At 39.6% G+C, this 23,590-nt stretch overlaps 1 protein-coding gene across 3 annotated transcripts in view; it reads right to left on the reverse strand.

Annotated features, from left to right (window-relative positions):
* GABRB2 (gamma-aminobutyric acid type A receptor subunit beta2) overlaps positions 1 to 22,598 on the reverse strand; it is a 112,527-nt gene extending 89,929 nt beyond the window's left edge. For all 3 annotated transcript variants that reach the window (XM_081932588.1, XM_081932587.1, XM_081932586.1), the window contains exons 1-4: positions 22,338 to 22,598; positions 21,191 to 21,425; positions 20,917 to 21,008; positions 19,932 to 19,999 (exon numbers count right to left, since the gene is read on the reverse strand). In XM_081932588.1, coding sequence (XP_081788714.1) covers positions 19,932 to 19,999; positions 20,917 to 21,008; positions 21,191 to 21,267 — 237 coding nt within the window. In that variant the 5' untranslated portion in view covers positions 21,268 to 21,425; positions 22,338 to 22,598. The remainder of the gene's footprint in view (positions 1 to 19,931; positions 20,000 to 20,916; positions 21,009 to 21,190; positions 21,426 to 22,337) is intronic.
* Between the last annotated feature and the right edge of the window lie 992 nt (positions 22,599 to 23,590).

Consider the following 23,590-nt stretch of genomic DNA (forward strand, 5'->3'; position numbering starts at 1 on the left):
CTCACTTTTTTTTCCAAGTGATAAAATAGAAGTCGTGGGAAAATTTAAACTCTTGTGGGTTTCAAGGATGGATGTAGTGAAGACTCAGTACATAGAAGACTGAAATGATTCTTATGATTAACCATTGGGAGTAAGATTTCATCTGAAGAAACTCAATAATGATTTAATTGTGATTGCTGTAACAGTACTTTTTCTAACTTTGACAGCTGGACTAAGGGTAGTACTAGTTGAAAAGGCATCCCTAGCCTCAATGATTCATGTTTTAGTCATTTCCTCTTTAAGTAACTGAAATCTGCTTTTCCTCATGCTGTCCTTGAAAGGGATTTTCAAGCCATATCTGTACAAATACTGCATCAAAATTGCTTTTAAGTATGATTTTCCAGAAACTGTTTAATTTCAAACCTATATGAACTCTATTAGCTTTCATTCTGCATTCTATTGCAGCAGAAGTGTCTAATCGATAAAACTCTACCAATTTGGAAGTCAGGGTATCTAAAACTGATCTTTAACCATGCAAATTGTCCTATAATTTATAGTTTAATTGTTCAGCTTTTATTTTTTTTTAAAAATCAAAGCAGTTTAGATTTAGTGCGTTTAGCAGATAAGATCTTCCTTTGTAGTGAGACCCCAACTATGAAATTACCTCTATTGCAAAATGAGACATTTTTCTTCCTTTCAGCTTTCTGTGGTAATTAATTTCTACTTTTATTAATTATAATTCTGCTGTCAAGTTGACTTATTAAATTTTTTTTTCTTCATCATCACATGGTCTAGCTTTCACCAAATGGTAAGTTAAATAGTCTACTTAAAAAAACAGCAATGAGCTTTCACTAACCAGAAAAAAATTAATTATCTAAAACCTAATTATATATTACTAATTGGGAAAGGATGTTAATATATCACTCTGAAAACCTACTTGGCTAAACCAGAATATCAAGAAGAAGATGACACTTCCTCTGGTAAGTGTCATCTCATACTTTTCCTAAAATTACCCCATTGTCCACTTACCCTGCAGAGAGAGTAGACTTTATTAATGCTCAAAATGTCACAATATCCATTCTGTTTTCAATGTTAATACAAGACACAAGGTTATTTAATGCAGGCCTCCTGGGAAATGGACTATAGGAACAAGTGTTGAATACAGGTGTGAGAATTCTCACCCCATATGAAAAATCTGAACCTCACAACAATAATCTACCCATTTCTGCCTCTCCCACTGCTTTTCAGAAGATGTTCCAAGAACATCTAATTATAAACAAGGCAGCACAAACCTGCTCATAATCCAAAACCAATGGTTTTCTTGCCAGAATTGTTTAGCACACCATAATCCTTAGTTAAAATGTTGTCTTATTAAATTCAAGGATATTTTACAAGTTGTCTTGCTGGCTAATTTAAACCATTGACAGAAGCCAAAAATCTAAAAGAGCCTGCAGAATGTTATTTTCAGTAGGGTTTCATCCCTAAAACTGAAAACTACCATAACATTAATTTATGTTTAAACCTAATACGTTGAAAAGGAGTGTGAGTAGAAGCTCTCCCAACTTGTTCTTGTCAAAAATATTAAACCAACTCCTAAAATTCCCAATGAGTACAGACATTAGAATTTCAAAAACTGAAGTCCAATGGGGAAACACGTTATGGAAGACTTTAATATAAGAACCTGAAATCAAGTGTCCTACCTAAAAGATTAGCCAGAACAATCTGATGGCCATCTTAAGTGCTGTAAATATCATCTACTCCTGATTGTCATAGAGCATATTTGGATTATGCCAATGGGATTATGTTGTATCCAGCAGAGTGCAGCTTTTATATGCAACACATCTCCCAAAAATGATTTATATGCTGCTCGCCCTCCATGAACTGAAATGAGGAGTTCTGAATAAAGGGGTAGTGAATATTACTATATTCAACATTAATTACAGCTAATTTCATTGACTAAATGATTTGCTTTCATTTAGTTGATAGGAGTACTTCACTATAAAATATAGGGAGACTATCTATAAACACTTATTGGGAAACAAACAGGAATGTCTGTTCCCTTTATATCATGGTAACGATAGTGTAAAACCCATGGAACCAACATGATAATTGGTTAGAAATGATGAGAGCAAAGGAAATTATTGCTGGCAAAGCTTGAATTGCAGAATAGATTTGTACTACTTCTCTCTCTCTCTCTCTCTTTTTAAAAACAAACAGACATATATTCTAGTGTTATAAGAGCACTGGCAAATATTTGGATTGCCATCAGAAACACTGTAAAAGAGGTAAGAAGTTCCATTACAGGCCCACAAGAAAAACAAGTGTTCATCCTATAGAAAATGATGCTACTATTATGAAACCATCAAGCCTCTGAAATTCCATAATCATAATCATATACATTACAGGGCTAAAATCTACAGCATCATGCCTAAAACAGCTAAAATAAAGCACATTTATAAGTTTGAAATGTAATCCTTTGGAAGTGAATGGCTAAACAAATAAGTAGCTAGCATATGCAATGCAAAAATAGATCTTTAAACATTTAAGCAAATGTTTTCACGATGATCACACGGTCCTGGGCTGCTAGTTTTCTTAAGAACTATATGGAAGTCATGTGCCATTGCCTTCCTTGGAAAATGTTTTTCTAAACTTCCCAACTGGAACTTCCAAGTCTCCTATCTAAGCAGTCATCAGACTTAATCTCACTTAGTTTTTTCCCAAGGACATCCAAGATCAGTTAAATGCTTCTGATAGAGGCAATCAGAAAATGAAACTTTTAAAAATAAAGTTTGCATTTCTTTCCTTTATTATGATGCATGCAAAATCAACCTTAAAATTTAATTCAAACCACTTGCTGTAACCTGGCTAAAACATTGAGCTTGTCAATCAGAAAAATCAACAGTTCTGCAGTTCGAATCCCTAGTACAGGTCTCCTGCGTGAACAGGGGGTTGGACTAGATAACCTCCAAGATCCCTTCCAACTCTGTTACTGTTAATGCACAGAAATACATTGGTTGAAGAAAACGGGCATTGTTTATTACTATAGTTTCCTATTTTGTCTCACCACAATCTTAGAAATACACGGAAAGACTACAGAATGTCTTGGAGAACATATTTTTCAAGTCATTACTATACATGCTGAGATCTTTTCTTTCCCAGACAGATACAGCACAAACTGATATAAATTATACAGCAGGAAGGTATATCTGTACATATACAATACTGATGCCTGCATCACAAGTTTCATTTCATTTTCCTGCCTCAATAGCTTATCACAACTAAAGTGTGAGAATGAGAGAACAGAAAAGCAGAATTTACAATAAAGTTTGCATATAAATTCCTAAATTAACGTATAAAATAAAAAAAATATTTATTTGTAGATTTTACCTATATATGCTACAGTCTATAGTAGCTCTTTACACTTCATGCTAAAAAGTTTTAGACATGGATCACCACATGTATCCTTGCTCTTGATCGTTATTAAATATAAATGATACACTTATTCTTGTATTTACTATGCTTTTACTATGTTCTCAGAATTAGGACAATTCATCAGCAATATCTGGTTTTAAAACTGAACTAAAGTTAATTGTGGCACCTCCAGCATGAACTTTAAGATTCTGAATCATTTATCCAGTGGTTCTCAACCTGTGGTCCGTGGATGCCTGGGGAGCAGTGATGTCATTGTGGGAAGCCATCCCACCCCAGAAAAATGAAATATTTTGGGAAATATTAAAAAAAGGCAGGATAGACTATTTCCCCTCAAGGAGAAAAATCTCAAGGGAGGCAGAAACCAGCCCCAGTCTCCCTGCCCCTAATCAGAAACTGAGGGAGGCCAGCTTTTAGAAATGCAGATTTGGTCATCAATTCAAGACAGGATATTTCAAAACTCCTTGCAGCAAAGTTTGACAGCTAGCAAAGGCAGAATGGTAGGATTAGAAAGCAGCCCCTCACCCAAGATCTAACATAGGACAAAAGCCATTAACCACAATAGGAATTGTCCAACATCCATTCAGAACACAAACCCTTTCATTCCACCACCCTCAGAGCAGTTCAAACTTCAAAGTCACAGAAACATATAAAGATCTATCTACTCATTCAACCATTTAGTCAGCTGCCCCCAAACCTTGGTGGTTCTGCTTCCTTAATAAACCTTTCTTTCCAATCAGCCTCCATGTTGTTTCTAGCGTCTTTCTCCCAGCTTGGAAATGAACCAGATTTTCCTTTCAACATCTTCCCAGAGGGTTTGTGAAGGCTTGAGGAAATGTTATGATTAAAATATTGAGTTATGTCTTGGTGGTCCGGAGCCATGCTTTGTGTCCATGGTGAAGAAAAGGTTGAGAATCACTGATCTATCTGATTCTTTTTTTCTTTTTCTTTTTAAAAGAAGATTCAGCTATAACTATGATACCATGAAGCCCTGTCTTCTCTTTAAAAAGAGGAAGTAAAATAAACAGAAGGTTTATATCAGTTAGAAGGTTCATACTGGTAATAATACAAGGCTGGCCATTAAAAAAATAATACCCATTAACAGCAGGAAACAGGCTAGAAAAACCATTGGATTACTAGATGGCAAAAGAGAGGCGATATGACTAATGCAAAGCTAAATGGATTCTCCATGCCTATTTTTACTGCAAAAGATGTAGCACAAATTCATGTGCTTGAAGTGACATTTCCAGAAAATTTGAGCAATGAAGACAAATGATGGCAAAAGAAGGCAAATTCTTTTTATTGCAATGACAGGAAAGCTTCACTGAAGATTAAAGAGCATAAATTATAAACAGTTACCACAGTGCAGAAATGTAATCATTGGAATCCCTCAATGATCTGTGTGGTGCATGGCATTTTTTAATTTGTTGCTAATTTAATGCAGCACAATGAGATAGCCAGATTTACTGATAGCATCAAGTTGTCAAGTGCTTACAAGTAATTACAAGAAGCAGCAAAATAATTCAAACAGCTGAAATGAACATTAAAATATGACCCAATGGGGGGAAAAAGAAGACTGTGAGACAATGCATATTAGATTTCGTACTTTTTGCACTGATAGTTCTAAACTGAAAATGACAGTTCAAAAAAGAGAGAAACAGCGATTATATTGAACAGCTCAGTGAAATCAATGACCCAGTATGGGACTGCTCTGGAAAAAAAATATGATCAAGATTCCTGGTGCCACTATATTTTGAAAAGAATAATGGAAAGGGGGATACAAGCAATAAGATTTGAGCAATGTCTCCAGCTGGAAGGTTTTGGATTTTGTAAAGTAACCAGGTAGGAAATTTGATGGAATCATATAAAACTATATTATGGATAGGAAAAAAGAACCCTGTCAAATATTGTAGCCATTTATGAACGTGAAAGCTGCAAAATTCAGGAAGGAAAATATTTTACCCAGTTTGATGGCACATTGACGGTCATAATATGAGCTGGTGTCCAGTCACCTAGATGGTTTTGAAAGGAAACCAAATAAAGGTATCAACAATCAGAGTACCAATAGCTAATAGCCATGATGGATATTTTGTCTAGAACAAGAGATAACTTATCTCTGTGTATCAGTTCCATTTATCATGACCTGTCACGGCTTTTCCTATCATAAATAAGTTTTCTTTTTGCATCTTCCTTCTTCCACTCTTTGGACAGTATTGGATACAGATAGTCCTCGACTTACAACCTATCATTTAATGACCACTCAAAGTTACAACAGCAGTGGAAAAAAAGTGACTTATAACTAGTCCTTGGACTCATAACCCTTGTAGTTTCCTCCACAGTCAGGTGATCCAAATTCAGGCCTTGGCTACTGGCATGTATTTATGATGGTTGTGGCATCCCTGGATCCTGTGATGGTCATTTGCGACCTTTCCAGGGAGCTTCCACAAGCAAAGTCAATGGATTCATTTAATAACCATGGTGAGTTGCTTAACGACTGCAACAAACAGGTTGTAAAATTGGATGCAACTGACTTAATGACCACATTGCTTGGCAAGAGAAGATCTAGGCCCAGTTGTGGATGTAAGTCGAGGACTACCTATAATGGTATGCAAAGATAGGAAGACTTTAAGCCTTAGGCAGAACTTGGCCCTTTGGATGGCTATGCCTAAAGGAGGAGGAGAAGGAAATGCTGTTGTTGTTGATGTTGTTTTTAAGAATATTCCTCTTCTTTTCCTTTTCCTCTGCTGAGAGAAAGAAAGTGTGCAGAGAACTAATGAAGAGGATGTTGGGGAAGTTAAGACACAATTAAGCAGGAGGAAATCACCTCCAACTCAGATTTATCCTAAATTAAATTCTCAGAGTCAGTTCTGATCTGACCGGGACAAAAATAAAAAGTTTCTGGGGTGAAGAGGCACAATTAAAAAGTAGCTTCATATTTAATGCTATCACAGACAGAAGAATTTAACTAGCTATAGTTAAATATAGTTAGTTACATATAGTTCCCAAGATTTAATTGTAAACATTCCTGCTAAGATCCTGAGAGCAAAGGTCACTAAGAAATCAAGGTTTCCTCCCAGAGATGTCTACATATGGATATGCATCTTTGGTCAGATCTTCAATAACTTGTGGGAGCAAATTAAAACTGGTTTTTCAGAGAGGTCCTTGACATATAGAATGTTTATATTCAATTTTTGTTTCCTGATCTTTCTCAAGATGTTTTTGAAGACAGTTTTGAGAAAAGTTTGCATTGTCATGTTGTACTGTGCATCCAGATGAAGCCTATAGGGTATGGATTACATTTTTAAAATAGAAATAAAATGAAACAACACATAGTTTTTCAAAGCAAGTTAGAATAGATTCACCAAATGCCACAGTTTTCTAACTTTATTGGACTCAGTCAGTGGTGAAATTCAATTTTTTTATTACTGGTTTTATGGGCATGGCTTGGTGGGCATGGCAGGGGAAGGTTACTGCAAAATCCCTATTCCCACCAAACTCTGGGCCCAGCCAGAGGTGGTATTTGCTGGTTCTCGGAACTACTCAAATTTTCTGCTACCGGTTCTCCAGAACCTGTCAGAACCTGCTGAATTTCACTCCTGGACTCAGTGGGAAATTAGTCTATTGCTCTAAAATTAAGTATATACATTTTCTAAAGCTTATCATATTCTAATTCCTAAAGTAGAAAAGGTCTGGTAAAGAAAAAGAAGTGAGAACATAAGCAATGTCCTGCTAAACTAGATCTCTGGTTCATCTAATCCAACAGTCTCTTTTGTCAGTGGTCAAAAAAATTAGACAAGAAAGCCCACTAATCTCCCAGCAAGTGATCTTCAAAGGCAGTTGTGCTGTCATCAAGGCTATATAGCATTAACCCTCATGATTTTCATAAATTGGCCCAACACTTTTTTAAAGCCAATCTACTACATTTCCTGCTAAAGGAAAAACAAACAAACACCATTTTCATTCATGGCCAAGTGTTATCCAGGCCTTCTTACACATATTCTGAGTCTTGAACGGTTTGTTAAATAACTTACTTTTTAAATTACCTACTTCCCAAAAAAGCATTTTAAGAATGTGGAATCTGTTAGATTGGGTAATGGATAGGCACACACAGGCTTAATGTAAGAACAGCTCTTTATTAAGTACAACAAGTGAGAACAATCCAGCGAAGGTTGAGTCTGACAACAGCCTTTTTATAGGGAGCTGTCAGACCCTTCGACCAATAGGATTAAACCTCTGTTCCCGCCGGAACAGAGGACCTTGGCAGAAACCACTGTAGTTAGAGCAAGTATCTAACACCCCTCCCTCTTGGATGGAACAATCCTACTAGTTACGTAGTCACGCAGGTAGGCGGGCTTTTGGGTAGCTCTGCCTGACCTGTGCAGTTCAGTAGGAGGGGTTTCCTTGGACAGGTTGGACGGACCAGTTTGTTCCACAGCTCCACTTGGTGGAAGCTCCTGGAACCTTTCACAGGCTGCGGCTGGAGCTTCTAGAGCCTCTAATGCTGCAATGCTCAGTCTGGGTGGAACAACAACCCGTTCCCCCCCCCCAATAAACAGCCATTTACAACCCATAACTCATCGCGTTTGGCAAAATACATTTTGAAATCAGCCCTAATAGGCCCCTTGGTTACCCCCTCCACACTCAGTTCAAAATTTGCTTGATGGTGGAGACCTTTGCAGAGTGATGGGCAACGTCACTGGATGAGACAGGCCCAGTCTCAAGGCAGTCAATGGGAAGGACTGGTGTCTTGGGGGTAGGGTCAGTGAGAAGTTCAGGCAGCGGGCAGCGGCTGAGAGTGTCAGCATGCCCCAAAGTGGAGCCTGGTTGGTGGATGAGAAGGTAGGAGTAGGCAGCTAGGAAGATGGTCCATCTGGTCATGCAGAGTGATAATGACACTGGGGTAGGTCAGTCCCCAGCCAGTAAGCCCAACAACGGCTTGTGGTCTGTAACCAGTTTGAAGTCCTGGCCATATAGATACTCATGGAACCTCTTTACTCCAGCCACTGCAGCCAAAGCCTCACAGTCCAGCTGGCTGTAGTTCTGCTCTGCGGCAGACAAGGTCCTGGAGTAAACTTTGGTTCCGGTGGGCATGTGGTGGCTGAGGATGGTGCTGACGCCAAACGGGGAAGCGTCACAGGTCAGCACCAATGGCAGGGTCTGGCTGTATTGTACCAGGAAGGAATCCCCCGACAGGAGTTGTTTTATTGCGGCAAATGCAGCTGCCTCGGCTTTGCCCCAGGACCACTTCACATTCTTAGCCAGAAGATGGTGTAAGGGCTCAGCAACCATGGCTTTCTGTTTTAGAAAGACACTGTAGAAATTAAGAAGTCCAATAAACGCCTGCAGCTTGATTTGATTGCGAGGTGTGGGGGCATCCTGAATTGCTTTGATTTTTTGTGTGCTCGGGTGAATCCCAGAGCCATCAATTAGGTATTTATTGTGCACTTGTAGTCTGCGCAGATGCGGACAGACCCATCAGATTTGACAGGTGTCACTATGGGGGTCTCCTAGCGGGCATGATCGACCAGCTCTAGGATTCCCTGGCCTACGAGCTTGTCAATTTCCCTGTCAATTTTGGGGCGGAGAGCAAAAGGTACTCTCCTGGGTTTTAGCCTTATTGCGGCTACGTTGGGGTCCAAACTAAAGGAAATTGGAGTCCCCACATACTTACCCAGATCGGTGCTGAAGACATCCTCGAACTCCTTAAAGATGACTTCAGCGCCGTCGTTTTTCAAGGCGTTGATACCGGTTACCTCTAGGCCCAGGGCTTGGAACCAATATAGCCCTAGGAGGCCCTGCAGGTTGCCGCTGACCACTGTCACTTGGAGTTTCCCGCTGAACTGCTTGAACTTAACCTGGAAGGTGCCTTGGCCCATGATGGGGACCCAGTTTCCCTGGTAATCGCGTAGGCGGATGTCAGGGGTGCAAGTATGCTCCTTCTTTAGGCTAAGGATAGCCTGCTTTAGGGTAGACCACAGCATGATGGTCAGTTATGACCAGGAGTCAAACTCCATCTCACATGGAGAGTCTTCGATGAGGACTGTGACCTTCAGCTTTTTTGGCCACCTGGTGCGGACCTGGCTAATTGACGCGTGACTCTCTTGTCGCCCTCTAAGTGCCATGGTGGCTTCTGCCAGGCCCCTTGGTTGGGTCTCTGTTGGCAGTTTGGTGCACTTCTAGGCTGCCAGGTAGTGGCAGGGAATTCACTCTGGCACACCTTGGCGATGTGTCCCTTTTGCTCGCAGCACTGGTAGGTTGTGTCGTGGAAATGGCAAACTGATCTGGCATGGTCTCCTCTGTAGCTAGCGCAAGGCGAGAGATGTGGTTTTAATTTGTGCACAGGCTGGGCGTGGCTACTGCGCATGCGGTAGCTGTCATCTTCTTCGCCTTCTGAGCTCTCGGGCTCTGCAGCCTTGCGATGTACGCGTGTACTCTTTCGCGCATCTTGTGGAGTGCTTTGGTGCTGCAGAGTCTCAGTAGATTTGACGGCTGATTCGGACGCCCTGGCTTCGTCCAAGGCGATTTGCAGAGTTAGGTTAGATTTAGCAAGTAACCTCCTCTGTAGGTTAATGTCCCTTACGCTGCAAATTATGCAGTCCAGAATCAGCTCGTCCAGGTCTCGGAATTCACAGTATGCTGTGGCCTTGCGGAGCGCCGCAACATACTCGTTAATTGACTCACCTTCCTTCTCGTTTCTGATGTTAAATTCATGCCCGCGAACATGCTTGGATGGCTTGGGTGCATACTGGGTCCTCAGCGTCTGCTGACGCACGGACCAGGCAACTGATTGTAGCGGTGTCGACTCAGAACGGTTTTTTGCCATCTCGAACACTTCCTAGCCGCAGTACCCGAGGAACATGTTCTTCTTGCGGCCTTTAGAAAGGCCCATGAGGACATTTGCCTTGAGGAAGAAGTCAAATCATAGCATGTACAAGTCCCAGTGCTCAGTGACTGGGTCATACAGAGTCAGTGAGGCGTGCATGGCCATTTTGTGATCCGAGGGCATTTTGAGTTTGCCGCCCAAAAATGGCTGCTCGAAGCTGCGCTGAGCTCCGGGCTGGATGTACTTGCTAGATTGCTACACCCTTCGGTTCGACTAGTTGCTTTCCAATCCCACCTTTGTCACCAGTGTTAGATTGGGTAATGGATAGGCACACACAGGCTTAACAGTAACAACAGCTCTTTATTAAGTACAACAAGTGAGAACAATCCAGCGAAGGTTGAGTCTGGCAGCAGCCCTTTTATAGGGAGCTGTCAGAACCTTCGACCAATAGGATTAAACCTCTGTTCCTACCGGAACAGAGGACCTTGGTGGAAACCACTCTCGTTAGAGCAAGTATCTAACAGAATCTCTACCTAATTCTTTCTCCTAGTTCCCCAACTGCTTCCTATAATTTTTTTCCCTTGACTTCCTTCCTTAGTTTCATTAGTTTCAATGTTAAACTATAGATTTAAGTTATTTTATTTTAATAAATTGAAATATGATCTACTGCTTTGTCCACATAAGCAACTACCTCACTTCTGTTTCTTTATGTTTAAATCTTTTAAAAGAAACAAAAACAGAAATCATGAGTACTAACACTACTTGTAGTTTAAGGTTAGAGAGCCAGTTTGATGTAGCAGTGATGGCATCAGGTTAGAAATTCAGAGTGTGAGTTCTAGTCCCACCTAAGTTAGAAAGCCAGTTGGGTGACCTTGGGCCAGTAACTTTCTCTCAGCCCTAGCAAAGAGGCAATGGCAAACTTCTGAAAGAAATGTCAAAGAAGCTGCAGGAATTTGTCCAGACAATCTTGGAGAATCGACATGATTGAAATGGATAAAAATAACTTGTTAAGAATCTTGCAAGTCTGAAAGCAGTTCTCCCTTTCCTTGCTTTTACTTTCTAGAGAATTACAGAGGTCCCTTTTGAGATAATTTCTCAATCTTTTGTTGGACTGGGGTATCTCTGGCCAACCATTGCCCTTACTGTGGCTCCTTTTCCTCTCTCCCAAGGTTATTCTCATAGTCCACTATAGCTACAGTAAGAATTTTCAAATTCAACACAGCTCTTCATTTCACCTAGACTGAAAAATTTGCAACCAGAAAAAATGTTATCCAGTTATATACCTAAAATCATGAATATATTAACTGAAATGGTTTATATGGCCACCTGCCTCACACATGTGACTAGCAGTGATCAACATCTGAGGAAGAGAAATGAAATTACATGTGTTGGGAAAGTCATTTATATTTGAGCATATGTAATCAAGATCCAGCTGTGAGAACAAAATGAAGAGAATTGAAATGCTATATGAATATGAAAGATATTGTGATGGTCTATGTATTTCAGACCATTTTTTCCCTGTGGCTCTTAAATTGGTCCCCTATTACCTATGGGGGAAAAAAGAACCAAGTACAGTCCTTTAAAACTGCTTAAATCTTACTAAATATTAGCATGAAAAAGCCTCTTTGCTGTATTGTGTATCAACTGATTGACAGAAGCCTAATTGTCATTTTTCCCCCCAGCTGACATTTCTCTATGACATTCACCAATTACAGTGAGTGTTCCAATCTCCCCTGGCATCACAGGAATTTGAAGAGGAGCTGGGACAGAACAATTTGTGGGATACAGCCAATGGGTTTCACAGAACCTGGATTAAGCCACCTACAAGAGTATTTCATAATCTATTCTGGCATTATTCAATGTTGGGGGTTCCTTCACTGAATAGTTCTAATTTATGTTTCATAATAAACCTGCCCACAAATAATGGTAGATAATCATGTTATCAAAGTAACAATGTGAAAACATAGCTTCTACTTTTCAAGTAATAATACACTTCCAGAAAGACAACCAAGTTAAGTTAATAGGAAGTAAGTTGCTGCCTACGGATTCGTTTAAAATAAGCCCATTAGTCTCCATATTGACACAGGAGAATTTGTAATCCTAGTAACTACTCAGCTGTTTTATAATATATGATAGTGCATAAAATGATATAGTTCTAACCACATGCCACACCATCTTAGCATTAGACATTCTGATGCAATTACTTTTCAGAAACAACCTTGAAACAAAACATGCAGTGATTTCCATTCCATCGATAGTAACATCTCTTTCCACATTTAGACTTTAACCTCTCTCTTTTCTTAAAAAATCAGATTGCCTGATGACACTCTGGTATACATCAGTCTTATGTAACACCTTTGAGATAAACAGATTTATCACAGTATCAGCTTTGTTAGACCCCACCTGATTTTTGAAGTGTTATCCTACATAAAACTAAAAAATGGTTTTGCCAATATTTACAGCTTATAAAATCATGATGATTGCTTTCAAATCAGTTTTTGTTTACTCCTGGTGACTGCCTGGATTAGTCTCTGTGATTTTCTTGTTACGATTTCATAAGCAGTATAGAGTAGAATAGAATATAACAGAATAGAATAGAATAACAGAGTTGGAAGGGACCTTGGAGGTCTTCTAGTCCAACCTCCTGCCTAGGAAACCCTACACCACTTTAGACAAATGGTTATCCAACATCTTAAAAACTTCTAGTGTTGGAGCATTCACAACTTCTGGAGGCAAGCTGTTCAACTGATTAATTGTTCTAACTTCAGGAAATTTCTCTTTAGTTCTAAGCTGCTTCTCTCCTTGATTAGTTTCTACCCATTGCTTCTTGTTCTCCCTGAGATGCTTTGGAGAATAGCTTGACTCCCTCTTCTTTGTGGCAACCCCTGAGATATTGGAACACTGCTATCATGTCTCCCCTAGACCTTCTTTTCATTAAACTAGACACACCCAGTTCCTGCAACTGATCTTCATATGTTTTAGCCTTCAGTCCCCTCATCATCTTTGTTGCTCTTGTGTCATTGCTTTCTTCTGAGGGCTGACAGAAAGAGATTGGTCCAAGGTCACCCAGCTGGCTTAGTCCCTACTAGGGACTAAGGACTAGAACACATAGTGCCTTAACCATTATATGAAACTGACTCTGGGAGTTAATTATTAGTGTGTATATTTCAATTCTAACTTCTATGTTCTATTCACACACACACACAAACACACACATAGATTTCTGTTGCAAGATTGCCTTGCCTTCATGCACTATGTATTATAAAATATGTGCAATTTTTCTAAGGGGCTATTAGGATCCTTTGTTGATTTGTCTTTGAAGACAAGTATCTCCAGTTATAGATATTAGTGATATTGTTACAGATAACATTTGGTCCTGATAATGATAATGGGATTTGTGACGGTTATTAATGACAATGGATAACTGCAAGTCCTTATGGTAATTTTCCTTCCATGATGAGCCTGGGACCGGGACCACAACTGATATGTTTTACCTTGTTTCTTTCAAAATATACTCCATAGGGGTGGATAAATCTGAAACCACCTGAAAGCTATATTATGCTAAGTGGAATACAAGCAAAATTGACCTTGAATACTACTATTGTTATTTAATGATTAGAGGAAGCTTAAATTTCAAAGTTTTTTCCTCTTCCAGTTGTTTGAAAGCAAGAAGGCAGGTTTTTCTTTGATGGAAAAAAGCTGGAGGGAGGGGGGGTTAAAAATAGAGGAAAAAGTATGAGGAGACATGAAAGAGCCTTTTTATTGTCTGTCTGCTGATGCTAAGAACTACTAGAACAATAATGATTTACCCCCTAGAAGCTTATTATTTTATTCATTTCATTTGATGTATTTCATGTTCATAGCTGATGAAAGCAACACCTAGAAGGCTTTGTATGACCAAATCTCAAGGGCTCATACAAAAGAGACCAGGTGAAAAAGTCAAATCATTCTCAATATATATATAATTAGCTCAAAATCTGTATCTCACAAAAATAAAGGAGATAGGTAAAATGAGATAATTTGCACCACATGTTTAATTATTATAAAAGAGATGGATTTCTAGGAGACGAACTGTAATAAAAAATACATTTATTAAGATGGATATATTTGTATAAATCTGTCAAAATGCCATCTCACTGGCTTTTTATGAATAAATTAGTAACAGAGTAGAAACTGGATTTAAAGTTAAAACTTTTCATTTAAAAATCAGGTGAAAAGTAAATAAAATGTAACAATTGCATTTAATAATTAACAGAATATATTTTACATTGGTCATCATGTGATGTGTCTAGATACCATAAAATAAAGAAATATTCAGTGGAATGGAACTGTAACCTTAAAAGAAAATGTATAATAATTAGAGGGGAAAAAACAAGTCTCGCACGAAACCTAGCAAGGCTATTTTGGCATATAATTGTCATTTGAAATAGAAGCTGAAAATAGTTGAAACAATCTGTTGGGCCAGCAATTCCTCATTTTAAGTATTTGAAAGCTCTTCTAGACAATAAGAACCATATTTTTGTGTAGTGAAATGCCACCTCCACATAATTAATAGAGAAGGAATTGTTTTGCATACAATGCAGCTTAACCCAATGCTTTCCTTAAACTTCAAAGATGGATTTGCATACATAATAGAGAAGGACATGTAGTCTCAAAAATATATATATCTGGATTTAAAACAGAGAGAAAAGATAATAAAAAATTCTTGAATGGCAAAAGGCATTATTTGTAATATGTTTTTTTCTTCTTTTTCTAAATCTCAACATTTTATTGTACAGTAATATTATTTTAAAATCCATACCAATAAATGAAAATATAGCCCAGCAAAAGGTCAGGAATGGCTCCAAGTAGGGAGAATAGCTACTTATATATGTCTATATCCACTTCAGCCTCTCTTGTATTGAGATAAGTTCATTTAGTCATTGGCCACAGTTCTACACAATTCTCTCCCCCCCTCCTTTTCATAAACTACCGTAGTCATGTATATGAACTTGCTAAGAACTTTCTGAAATAAGAAATATTTCTGAAGTAAGAAATATTTCTGAAATAAGAAATATTTTCAGGAATATTTTGAGTAAATGATGAGCTTTATTCTGGTTTCATGGTCACACTATCTTGTTCAAAACAAGACTTGTAAAAATGTCTCCAATTATCTCTTGCAAAATGTACAACTTTAATCTAAAATACAGATATTAAAACAGGTCCCTATAGGGAGAAGGGAGGAACAGATTTGATTATTGTCCCAGGTTTTTTTTAAGAACATACATTTTTATATAGAAAATGTTTATTCCAGGGAAAAATACTCTTGAAAAGAAACATTTGGATTGTTAGCACCGACAGCATAAAAAATAAAAACCTTAAATTAATGTAGTTAATTTACATGTGTTGATATTGAACAACATGATATTAAAATATTGCAACTGCTAGTGCTATTACATTTGCTTTTGACAATTGTATGTAGGAGAAATGACCATTTGTTATTCTAAATTACTTATATGCTACTTCAAATGTATCTTCAACAAATTCTGTATATAATCACTGAATGCCCTTAAAAGTATAACTTGAGATAGAAAGTATATTTATGTTTCTACATGAACACGCATGCTCAAATATATATGAGAAGCATCTTCTTAACTTTTCTGGCCATTAAATCATAATAAACTAAAGTTAATGTAAACATTAATTTATAATAAACAACCTTTATTGCTGTGGTTGGCAATTGACTGAGGACAAAAAGGTGCCTCTAGGATACTACCATGATGCTTGTCAAACAAGATGCTTGTTTCTGTCTTTTACGTCATCATCAGTGCCATCATCACATCACCTAGACACATTTTTTTAAGTTTGTACAAATATCAAGAAGCAAAATTCCAATTACTTTGCTCCTTTCCCTTCCCACAATTCCTCCAGGGCCCACATGTTTTTCAGAAATGGGAAAAAGTGTGGTGAGATGAAGGCTAGAGGCTTGCTGCTTTACAACTTCGAAAGAAAGGAAGAGTAGAAAGGAAAAACTGTCTTTAAAAAATGGAAATGACAATAGAAAGTTCTGGTGGAGTAAGGGGCAGCCCAGAGGGAGATGAAAGAGAGAAAAGGGGCCTGATACAAAAGCAAATGATCCTAAGTCATGATGGAAATTTATCGGTGTGTGTAGAAGATAAAAAGGGTTTAGGAGTGACCCAGAAGGAATCAGGCTTTAAGAATGTATGAGTTTGGATCAATAGGTTTGGATTATAATGTATTTATGATTTTCTATATTAACAGAGTAAGTATGTAGTGATTTTTTTTCATACATTTCAAGGGAAAATGATTTGGGATGTAATCTTCCTATTAGAAGAAAATTTGATTAGAGAAATTGAATTGAGAACTTGGAGAGGTGATGAAATTAACTTTTTACCCACACTGATCCTTTATCTAGAGTAGAATACTGTGGGATCAAATGAGACCTAGTTTGTGCTAGTTTTTTTTTTTACTGCATCCTTTTTAGGAAAAACTATTTAACATAAATATGTGATTGCTCATATGTGGCAACCATTTTTTTTAAAAAAATAAACCACAATCCTGAAATGTGCCCATAATACCTAAGGTTGAAGGTTATTGTGTTATATAACAGGTTTGGGCGGATGGTGGAAGAGATTAATCATGACTATAAACTTATAAACAATGCTTTTTCCCTGAGAAAGTGGGATCAGGTAAAAATGTCGATCACTTGATATTGGTGTTGTCAGAAACAACCAAAGATTTATAGTGACTCCTCAACTTTTTATTCAAAACAAAATAAGAATGTGCTCATTTACTGGTGAGTAAGTATATTGGACAAAGTGATGCTGACGTCTAAGCAGTGATGTGTGGTGAGGTTTATGGCTGGTGAGGCTGGTGATGTCATCAGGAAGGCGGGGAATGGGAGCCTCAGCCTCCTGCACACATGGTCCCATTCCCCGCCTTCCTGAGTCAACATGAAGGGGACCGCGGAGCGCGAGCCGCAGGACCGCAGAGCACACATGGTCCCATTCCCCGCACACATGGTCCCATTCCCCGCCTTCCTGAGTCAACATGAAGGGGACCGCGGAGCGCGAGCCGCAGGACCGCAGAGCACACATGGTCCCACTCCCCGCCTTCCTGAGTCAACATGAATGGGCCCCTTCATGCTGACTCAGGAAGGCAGGGAATCAGATCATGTGTGCCTTTTCCCTTTTCCCTTTTTTTTCTTTTCATGATGAGAGCAGTGAGGCTCTGCCTCCCTTGCCTCCCCTGACTGCACGTCCCTGCATCTAAGTAAATGTTCCTAGATGTAACTTCTAAAATTTCAAAACATCTATTTTGTCATATAGGCTAAGGATCACTGATATCAGCAAACAAGTAGGCAATCTATATTTCCTTATAAACATTCTATTATAATATTGCCAAGGTTTAAGAATAATATATCATCACTGCCATGGAAATATACTGTAAGAGAAATTTGAACCAAGTAAATCACCAACTTTTATTCTTGCTCCTGAAAAAAAAAGTTTGATGCAAGAACAACACCATTCTTATACAAAGTAAGGCTCTATATGACCTCTTAGATTTGCATAAATTAACTGTAGCCTATATCAGGTACATTCTCACCGAATTTTGCCCTTAATCATGGTGAAAGATAAAGGGTAATTAATATAAAAACATGATTTTGTCTTTAATCCTTTCCTTACACAAGCACAAGTTCTTTAGATTGAATTTATATCACACTTTAGAATTCATTAGCATTTGTGTTTAAGCTTACCTAGAAGCTGAAAGCAGCTTTGAGACTGAATTAACTCCAAATTCAATTTAACTATGATACATGTGACTGTAACCATGATCTTCAACTATGGATGAAGTCAGTAGGGAAAAGTTCAGCATGACAAAAGAGTTGCTTGTGAAGAAAGGATTTAATAATCTATAGATTATCCAAATCTGAAATTAGTGTAAAGAATCTTTTTTTTTTTGCACATAGACATATTTAAATTTCTAAATTTAGGAAAGAATTGCATCTAGTAACGATGAAATAATTTGGAACAACAAAGACCTTGTATGAATAAAATTTAACATTAGCACAAGTATATAGAGATCCATTTGATAATGTATCTTTTATACAATCTGTATTACAAAGATATATTAATATGTGGCTGTATATTATTTTTGTAAAAAAAAATGTTCTTCCATTCAAGAATACAGCATAACAGTGAATTATGTTCACAGTGAATTCAGTGAATGAATACTGAAAGTATTAATTAATGTCAAGTCAATATTCTTATTACAAACATAAACACTTTGAAAATACAAACTGAGCATTTTGTGTTAACTCTAATTTAGCTTTCACAAAAGTTCATGTTATTTTAATTTGTTTTGGATTAGACTTTGCCTTCTTGCCAGTATGTAGGCTTGTATGTTTCACCAATGCCTTAGTCACTGCCAAATTTAAGAACTTATTTTTTTTGAAAAATCTAACTATAGAAAAGCTTTTTAAAAGGATGAATGCTGTCTTCTCTATATCAGGAAGAATATTAACTTCTCAATAATTTTGGTTTCAGAAAACTGACATCCTTGCTAGTAATCAAAATTATGTTCAAATGGCTTGTGTAAAAACAAAGTACTCTGGCCCTGCTGTAATAAGTTACCAAAATCACTCTTATATATTTACAGACTTTACAAATTGTTTTTCCCACCATAAAAATTGGAATTTTCAATAAAAGTCAAATTATGTCTCCGCGAGCAAACTGAATTTTATTCCAAAATGCACAAACACCCATTCTTCCTCTTCTAATAGAAGTCCCGTATATTTCAAAACTAGCAACGCACATATAAAATATTGAAACAGTCAACACTAATCTCATTTTCCACTGATCAACATTCTAAAATAATCTCAAACGTGATCCCAAACAGTGAACAAAAATGTTACAGAAATACAAGTTGCAGTGCAAAATCGTGTCAGCAGGGGGCAATCCAGCACGAGCAAAAAGAGGCCAGAATTGTTCCCTTAGGATTCTCTTAACTGCATGTCTGAAATGGTATCTGTTAAATAGCACAACTGTCAATAAATCTGACCAGCTTTTTACACCCTACAAATGATATCAGTTAAACAATACCAATGTATTAAAATGGCAAACATTCACTTGAAAAAAAAAAAAGATAATTTATTTCAGATGCCCTTGTGAAGCCTCACAAATTGATTTCCTCTGTGTTTGTGTGTGCATACTTATGTGTGTGTGTGTGTGTGTGTGTGTGTGTGTATAGCAATTCAATATCATTTCAAATGAAAAATGCAGGCAAAGATATAGTTATTCCTTAAAATCCACTGGTCAGAGTTTTCATATTCAGGAATCACAGGTAGTCCTAAATCAATGAAAGGGGGAAGAGAGAGAGAAAGAGAGAGAGAGAGAGAGAGAGAGAGAGAGAGAGAGAGAGAAAGAAAGAAAGAAAGAAAGAAAGAAAGAAAGAAAGAAAGAAAGAAAGAAAGAAAGAAAGGAAAGAAAGAAAGAAAATAGAGAAAAAACCAGGCACCAGTTTTTGGGGAGGGAGTAGAAAAGGGATGGCCTAAAACATTGCTGCCAATGTAAATAAAAGGTGAAAAAAAAAAGCCCAGAACTTTCATTGGTTCCCCTTCCCTGTAACAAGATGTAATATATTCCAGACCTTAATACAATGTAGGGGGTGGAGATGGGTGGGAGTGAGCTGAAGTACTCACCATATTGACTTCTGACACCATGTCTATGCTGGCTATGTCTATGTTCATGCCAACCGCCACAGGAGGACCTGGAACATAAGACAGTCTGCACTGTGATCTTTAACCATTTAACTCATTACAGGGAAGATTAGCTCAGACTCAAGAAGGGGTGGGGCACAAGGACTTATCAGTCTTAGTTAGCCTCTTCCAGGGTCTCTCTGTCTCTCTGTCTGTCTCTCTCTCTCTCAGTAGCAGGAAGGTTTATGTAACTAACACACATTAGGTTTGCTACATTAATAACAGGGCGCAGGGTCTTTTTAGTTGGTCAGACAGAGGGAGACCCCCAACCTACTAGAGGAAATTAGCAGGGCTTTAAAGCAAGTAGGGCTTTGATTCCCACTTGCCGCGTGGACTCATCCTGGTGAACGGAGTCTAGCAAAGTGCAAAGTCAACCCATCCTAAATTCCAAGCTATTAGCTTCCTTGAATGTTCTCTCGTTGTATATTCCAAAGGAATCTTAATTTAAATTTAGGTTTCAAACATCACAGACACATGCACATGGAAAGATTTCACTAGAAGCAAACCCCCTGGGTGGTTTGAATGACATGACCATTCAATTTGCAGGATATTTTCAATTTAAAATACTCATAAAATACCACAGGGATAGATACGGTAGCTTGATGATTGAGTACTGGATAAACTTAGGATATTAGCATCTCAATAAAGCTAATTAAAGTTTACATTACAGAGAGCAATGTACGCAGGCTGCCAACACATATTCCTACAGTGAGGCCAATCACACTTACACACACACAAAATAGTCATTGCATGTTAAAGAAAATTGGAGAACATCGACTTAACTTGGAGAAAGCTTCAGAAATGACAATTCCCGTGCATTAGAGAGAGAGAGGCAGCTCCCTGACAATGTTTGAAACATGCATTCACAACCCAGAGCATGGCAGCTTAGGCATGCAGCAAGGTTCTTCCACAAAAGTAATCAAATTACCTCCAAAATCTGGCCTCAGTCGAATGTCGTAGCCTTTCAGCAATCTATCCACAGTCTCTTTTACTAGGGACATATTGCTAGGATCATTAGCACTAAAGAGAGACAGAGGAAAAAAAAAACATCAGCTCAGAGACATTTTCTGTCTTCTCTCTCTCTCCTCCTCCTCCTCAAAATTCATTTGCACCTTCAGTTTAACTGAAGCATACAATACATTTCAAAGTGAAGGACTGGGAGGGGGGAGGTTTAACATAGAAGAGAACCTTTAATCACTTACCTCTGTGCACAAACCACTGTTATTATAAAGGGCAACGACCAAATCCCAAAGCAACCTTTTTTCCGGACTCTCAGCATCCCTTTAGCTTTTGATTGGATTTTAGGGTTTCAGTAGAAGAGAAGAAGAGATCCAACTTATTCTAGCCAGTGCAGTAATTCTAATGTGGAACGCATGCGCAGGGCGTACCACAACATCAAAAGGAGCAGTGGTTGATGCTGGAGATGGAGCAAATTTCCTTGCCAAAAGAGAAAGAGGGAAGGAAGGAAGGAAGGAAGGTGAAACAAAGGAATTAAAAAAAATATTAAAGGGGAAGAAAGAAATGCATCATTTAAAAGAGAGGAAGGCACAAGAGGCTTAGCAGCATTTTGTTCTTCTGAGTTTTACAATGTATGGGCTGCACTATAGCAACCCGAGAAGTTTCAAGAGTTGCGGTACTTTTGCAAGCTAATTTAAAAGAGAGAAAGGCGCAACATCAGATTAGGAATTAAGAGAGAAAGAGTTTAAAAGGGAATCTAAGGCGTACACGTGTGGTGGTGGTGGTGATGGTTAGAGGGGTGGGGGGGGGAGTGGGAGCTAGACTTTTTGTTCCTTGAGAATAGCAAATGGTGTGTGAAACCAGGGAGGGAGGGGGTCCGAGTTTGCAGTCGGTGGCTAGAAAGGACTCAGCCTATAGCATTTGGGGGAGGGGGCAATGCCAGATGATGACGAGTTTCTTGGAAGGGGCTTGATGGCTGTTTGCTCTTCAGGGGAGGGGGATTAAAAAGAAAGAAAGGCGGTGGTGGTGGGGGCACAGAAATGAAAGACTGGGAATCGTGAGCGGCGTTAGGCATACTACGATCTTAAAGGTTCTTTACATCAGAGTAAAAAAAAAAAAAGTACAAAAGTCAGATCCTGCCCAGCTTTTACATCAAGCAAAGCGTCTGGTTTCAAAGGCCATCTCCCGCTCTCGCTTTCATAGTGCTTCCTCACTACAGATCAAGGATGGGCAAGCGAGGAGGGAGATCGTCCCTAAATACATCACCCTACCTGGGGGCGATAAAAGGGGATGGGAAGAGACGATGGGGTGGTGTGGGGCAGGGCAAGGAGGGGAAGTTATCCTCCCGGTGACCATGCCGCCGCCGCGCATTTTGGCTTACAGTCTCCTTACCTTCTCGGGTAGTAAAGCCGCAGAAATGCAATATTCGGGGCTCTCAAATCAGCGCTTCGGAAGAAAACGGAGAGGAGCCGTAAACTGATCTGGGGATGCTTTGAATGACATTTAAATCCCCAGTAGCAGAGCGAGACCCGAAACGCTTCCTTGCAAATATGCCTGCTGCCGTTGCTGATGCTGCCAGCTCCTTCCCTCCACCGCCACTTCCTCCTCCTCCTCCTCTTCCTCCTCCTCCTCCTCCTTCTTCTCCTCGTCCTGCAAAATCCCACTTGGAACGGCCGGGAATCTGTGCTGCTTCACTGAACGGGTACGGGGCCGGAGTGCTCTCGCCTTGCCTGAGATGGGCACGGGAAAAGGGGGAGTGGGTGAGGGGGGGGGAGACAGAATTAAGCGGAAAACACTCGGATTCTTCAATTACGTCTCGAAACACTTAATTTGCTGCAGGAGAGAGTAAGAAGCGGGCGGGGGAGCGTGGCACGCCGCGCGAGGCGGAGGGGCATCGGCGCGCGCAAGGAAGATGTGAACTGTGCGCGGAGAGGAGACGCCGAAAGCCTCCACGGCTCCTCAGTCAACGTTTAGTTATTCCTCGCACATAGACCGTGACAGCTACCCAGCCCCCACCGCCCGCTTGCCGGTCAAACGTTGACTGAGGAGCCTTCGGGAGGGCTGGAAGCAGCTCCCCGCAGTCGGCCAATCCCACCCTTCTCCCACTCGCGTCGCTCTCGCCCTCGCCGTTACCCACAGGCGCGCCATCAAAAGCCGGCGCGAAAGAAAGAGGCCCTTCCTTCCCACAGAAACCGCATCTCGGCTCCCCGCGCAACACCGAAGACTGGGAGCCTACGTTAACTCCCCCCCTCCCTCGCCTCAGTTTGGCGGCAGCGGTAGCCGGGCTCTTTGACAGTATATATGTTCCGCAGAGGCCACCGGAACAGAAGCTCCGAGAGCTAGTCTGGGGGGGAAACGGCGGCGGCGGCGGCCTGCACAGCTCGGCGTTTCACTTGACGCGGAGCCGCCAAACGTTATCGGGAGCCACAAGCCAAGAAGCCTCCTCAGGGCGCGCCCCTCCTTCCTTCTCACCCTTAGCGGGTCTTTAGCCTCGGGCCCCGAAGTGCGGGTGTGAGAGAAAGGGGAGGGGATGGAAATATAAAATGTCGGGGACAATCATTCTTTCCTGGTCGTGAAAGAGGAAAGGTGCTGTGTTACTGGCCAGGCTTCCCACACGTGTACATAACATGGCACAATTATGTCTC

The sequence above is a fragment of the Natrix helvetica genome, assembly GCF_964273705.1.
Source record: "Natrix helvetica genome assembly, chromosome: 1".
Taxonomy (NCBI): domain Eukaryota; kingdom Metazoa; phylum Chordata; class Lepidosauria; order Squamata; family Natricidae; genus Natrix; species Natrix helvetica.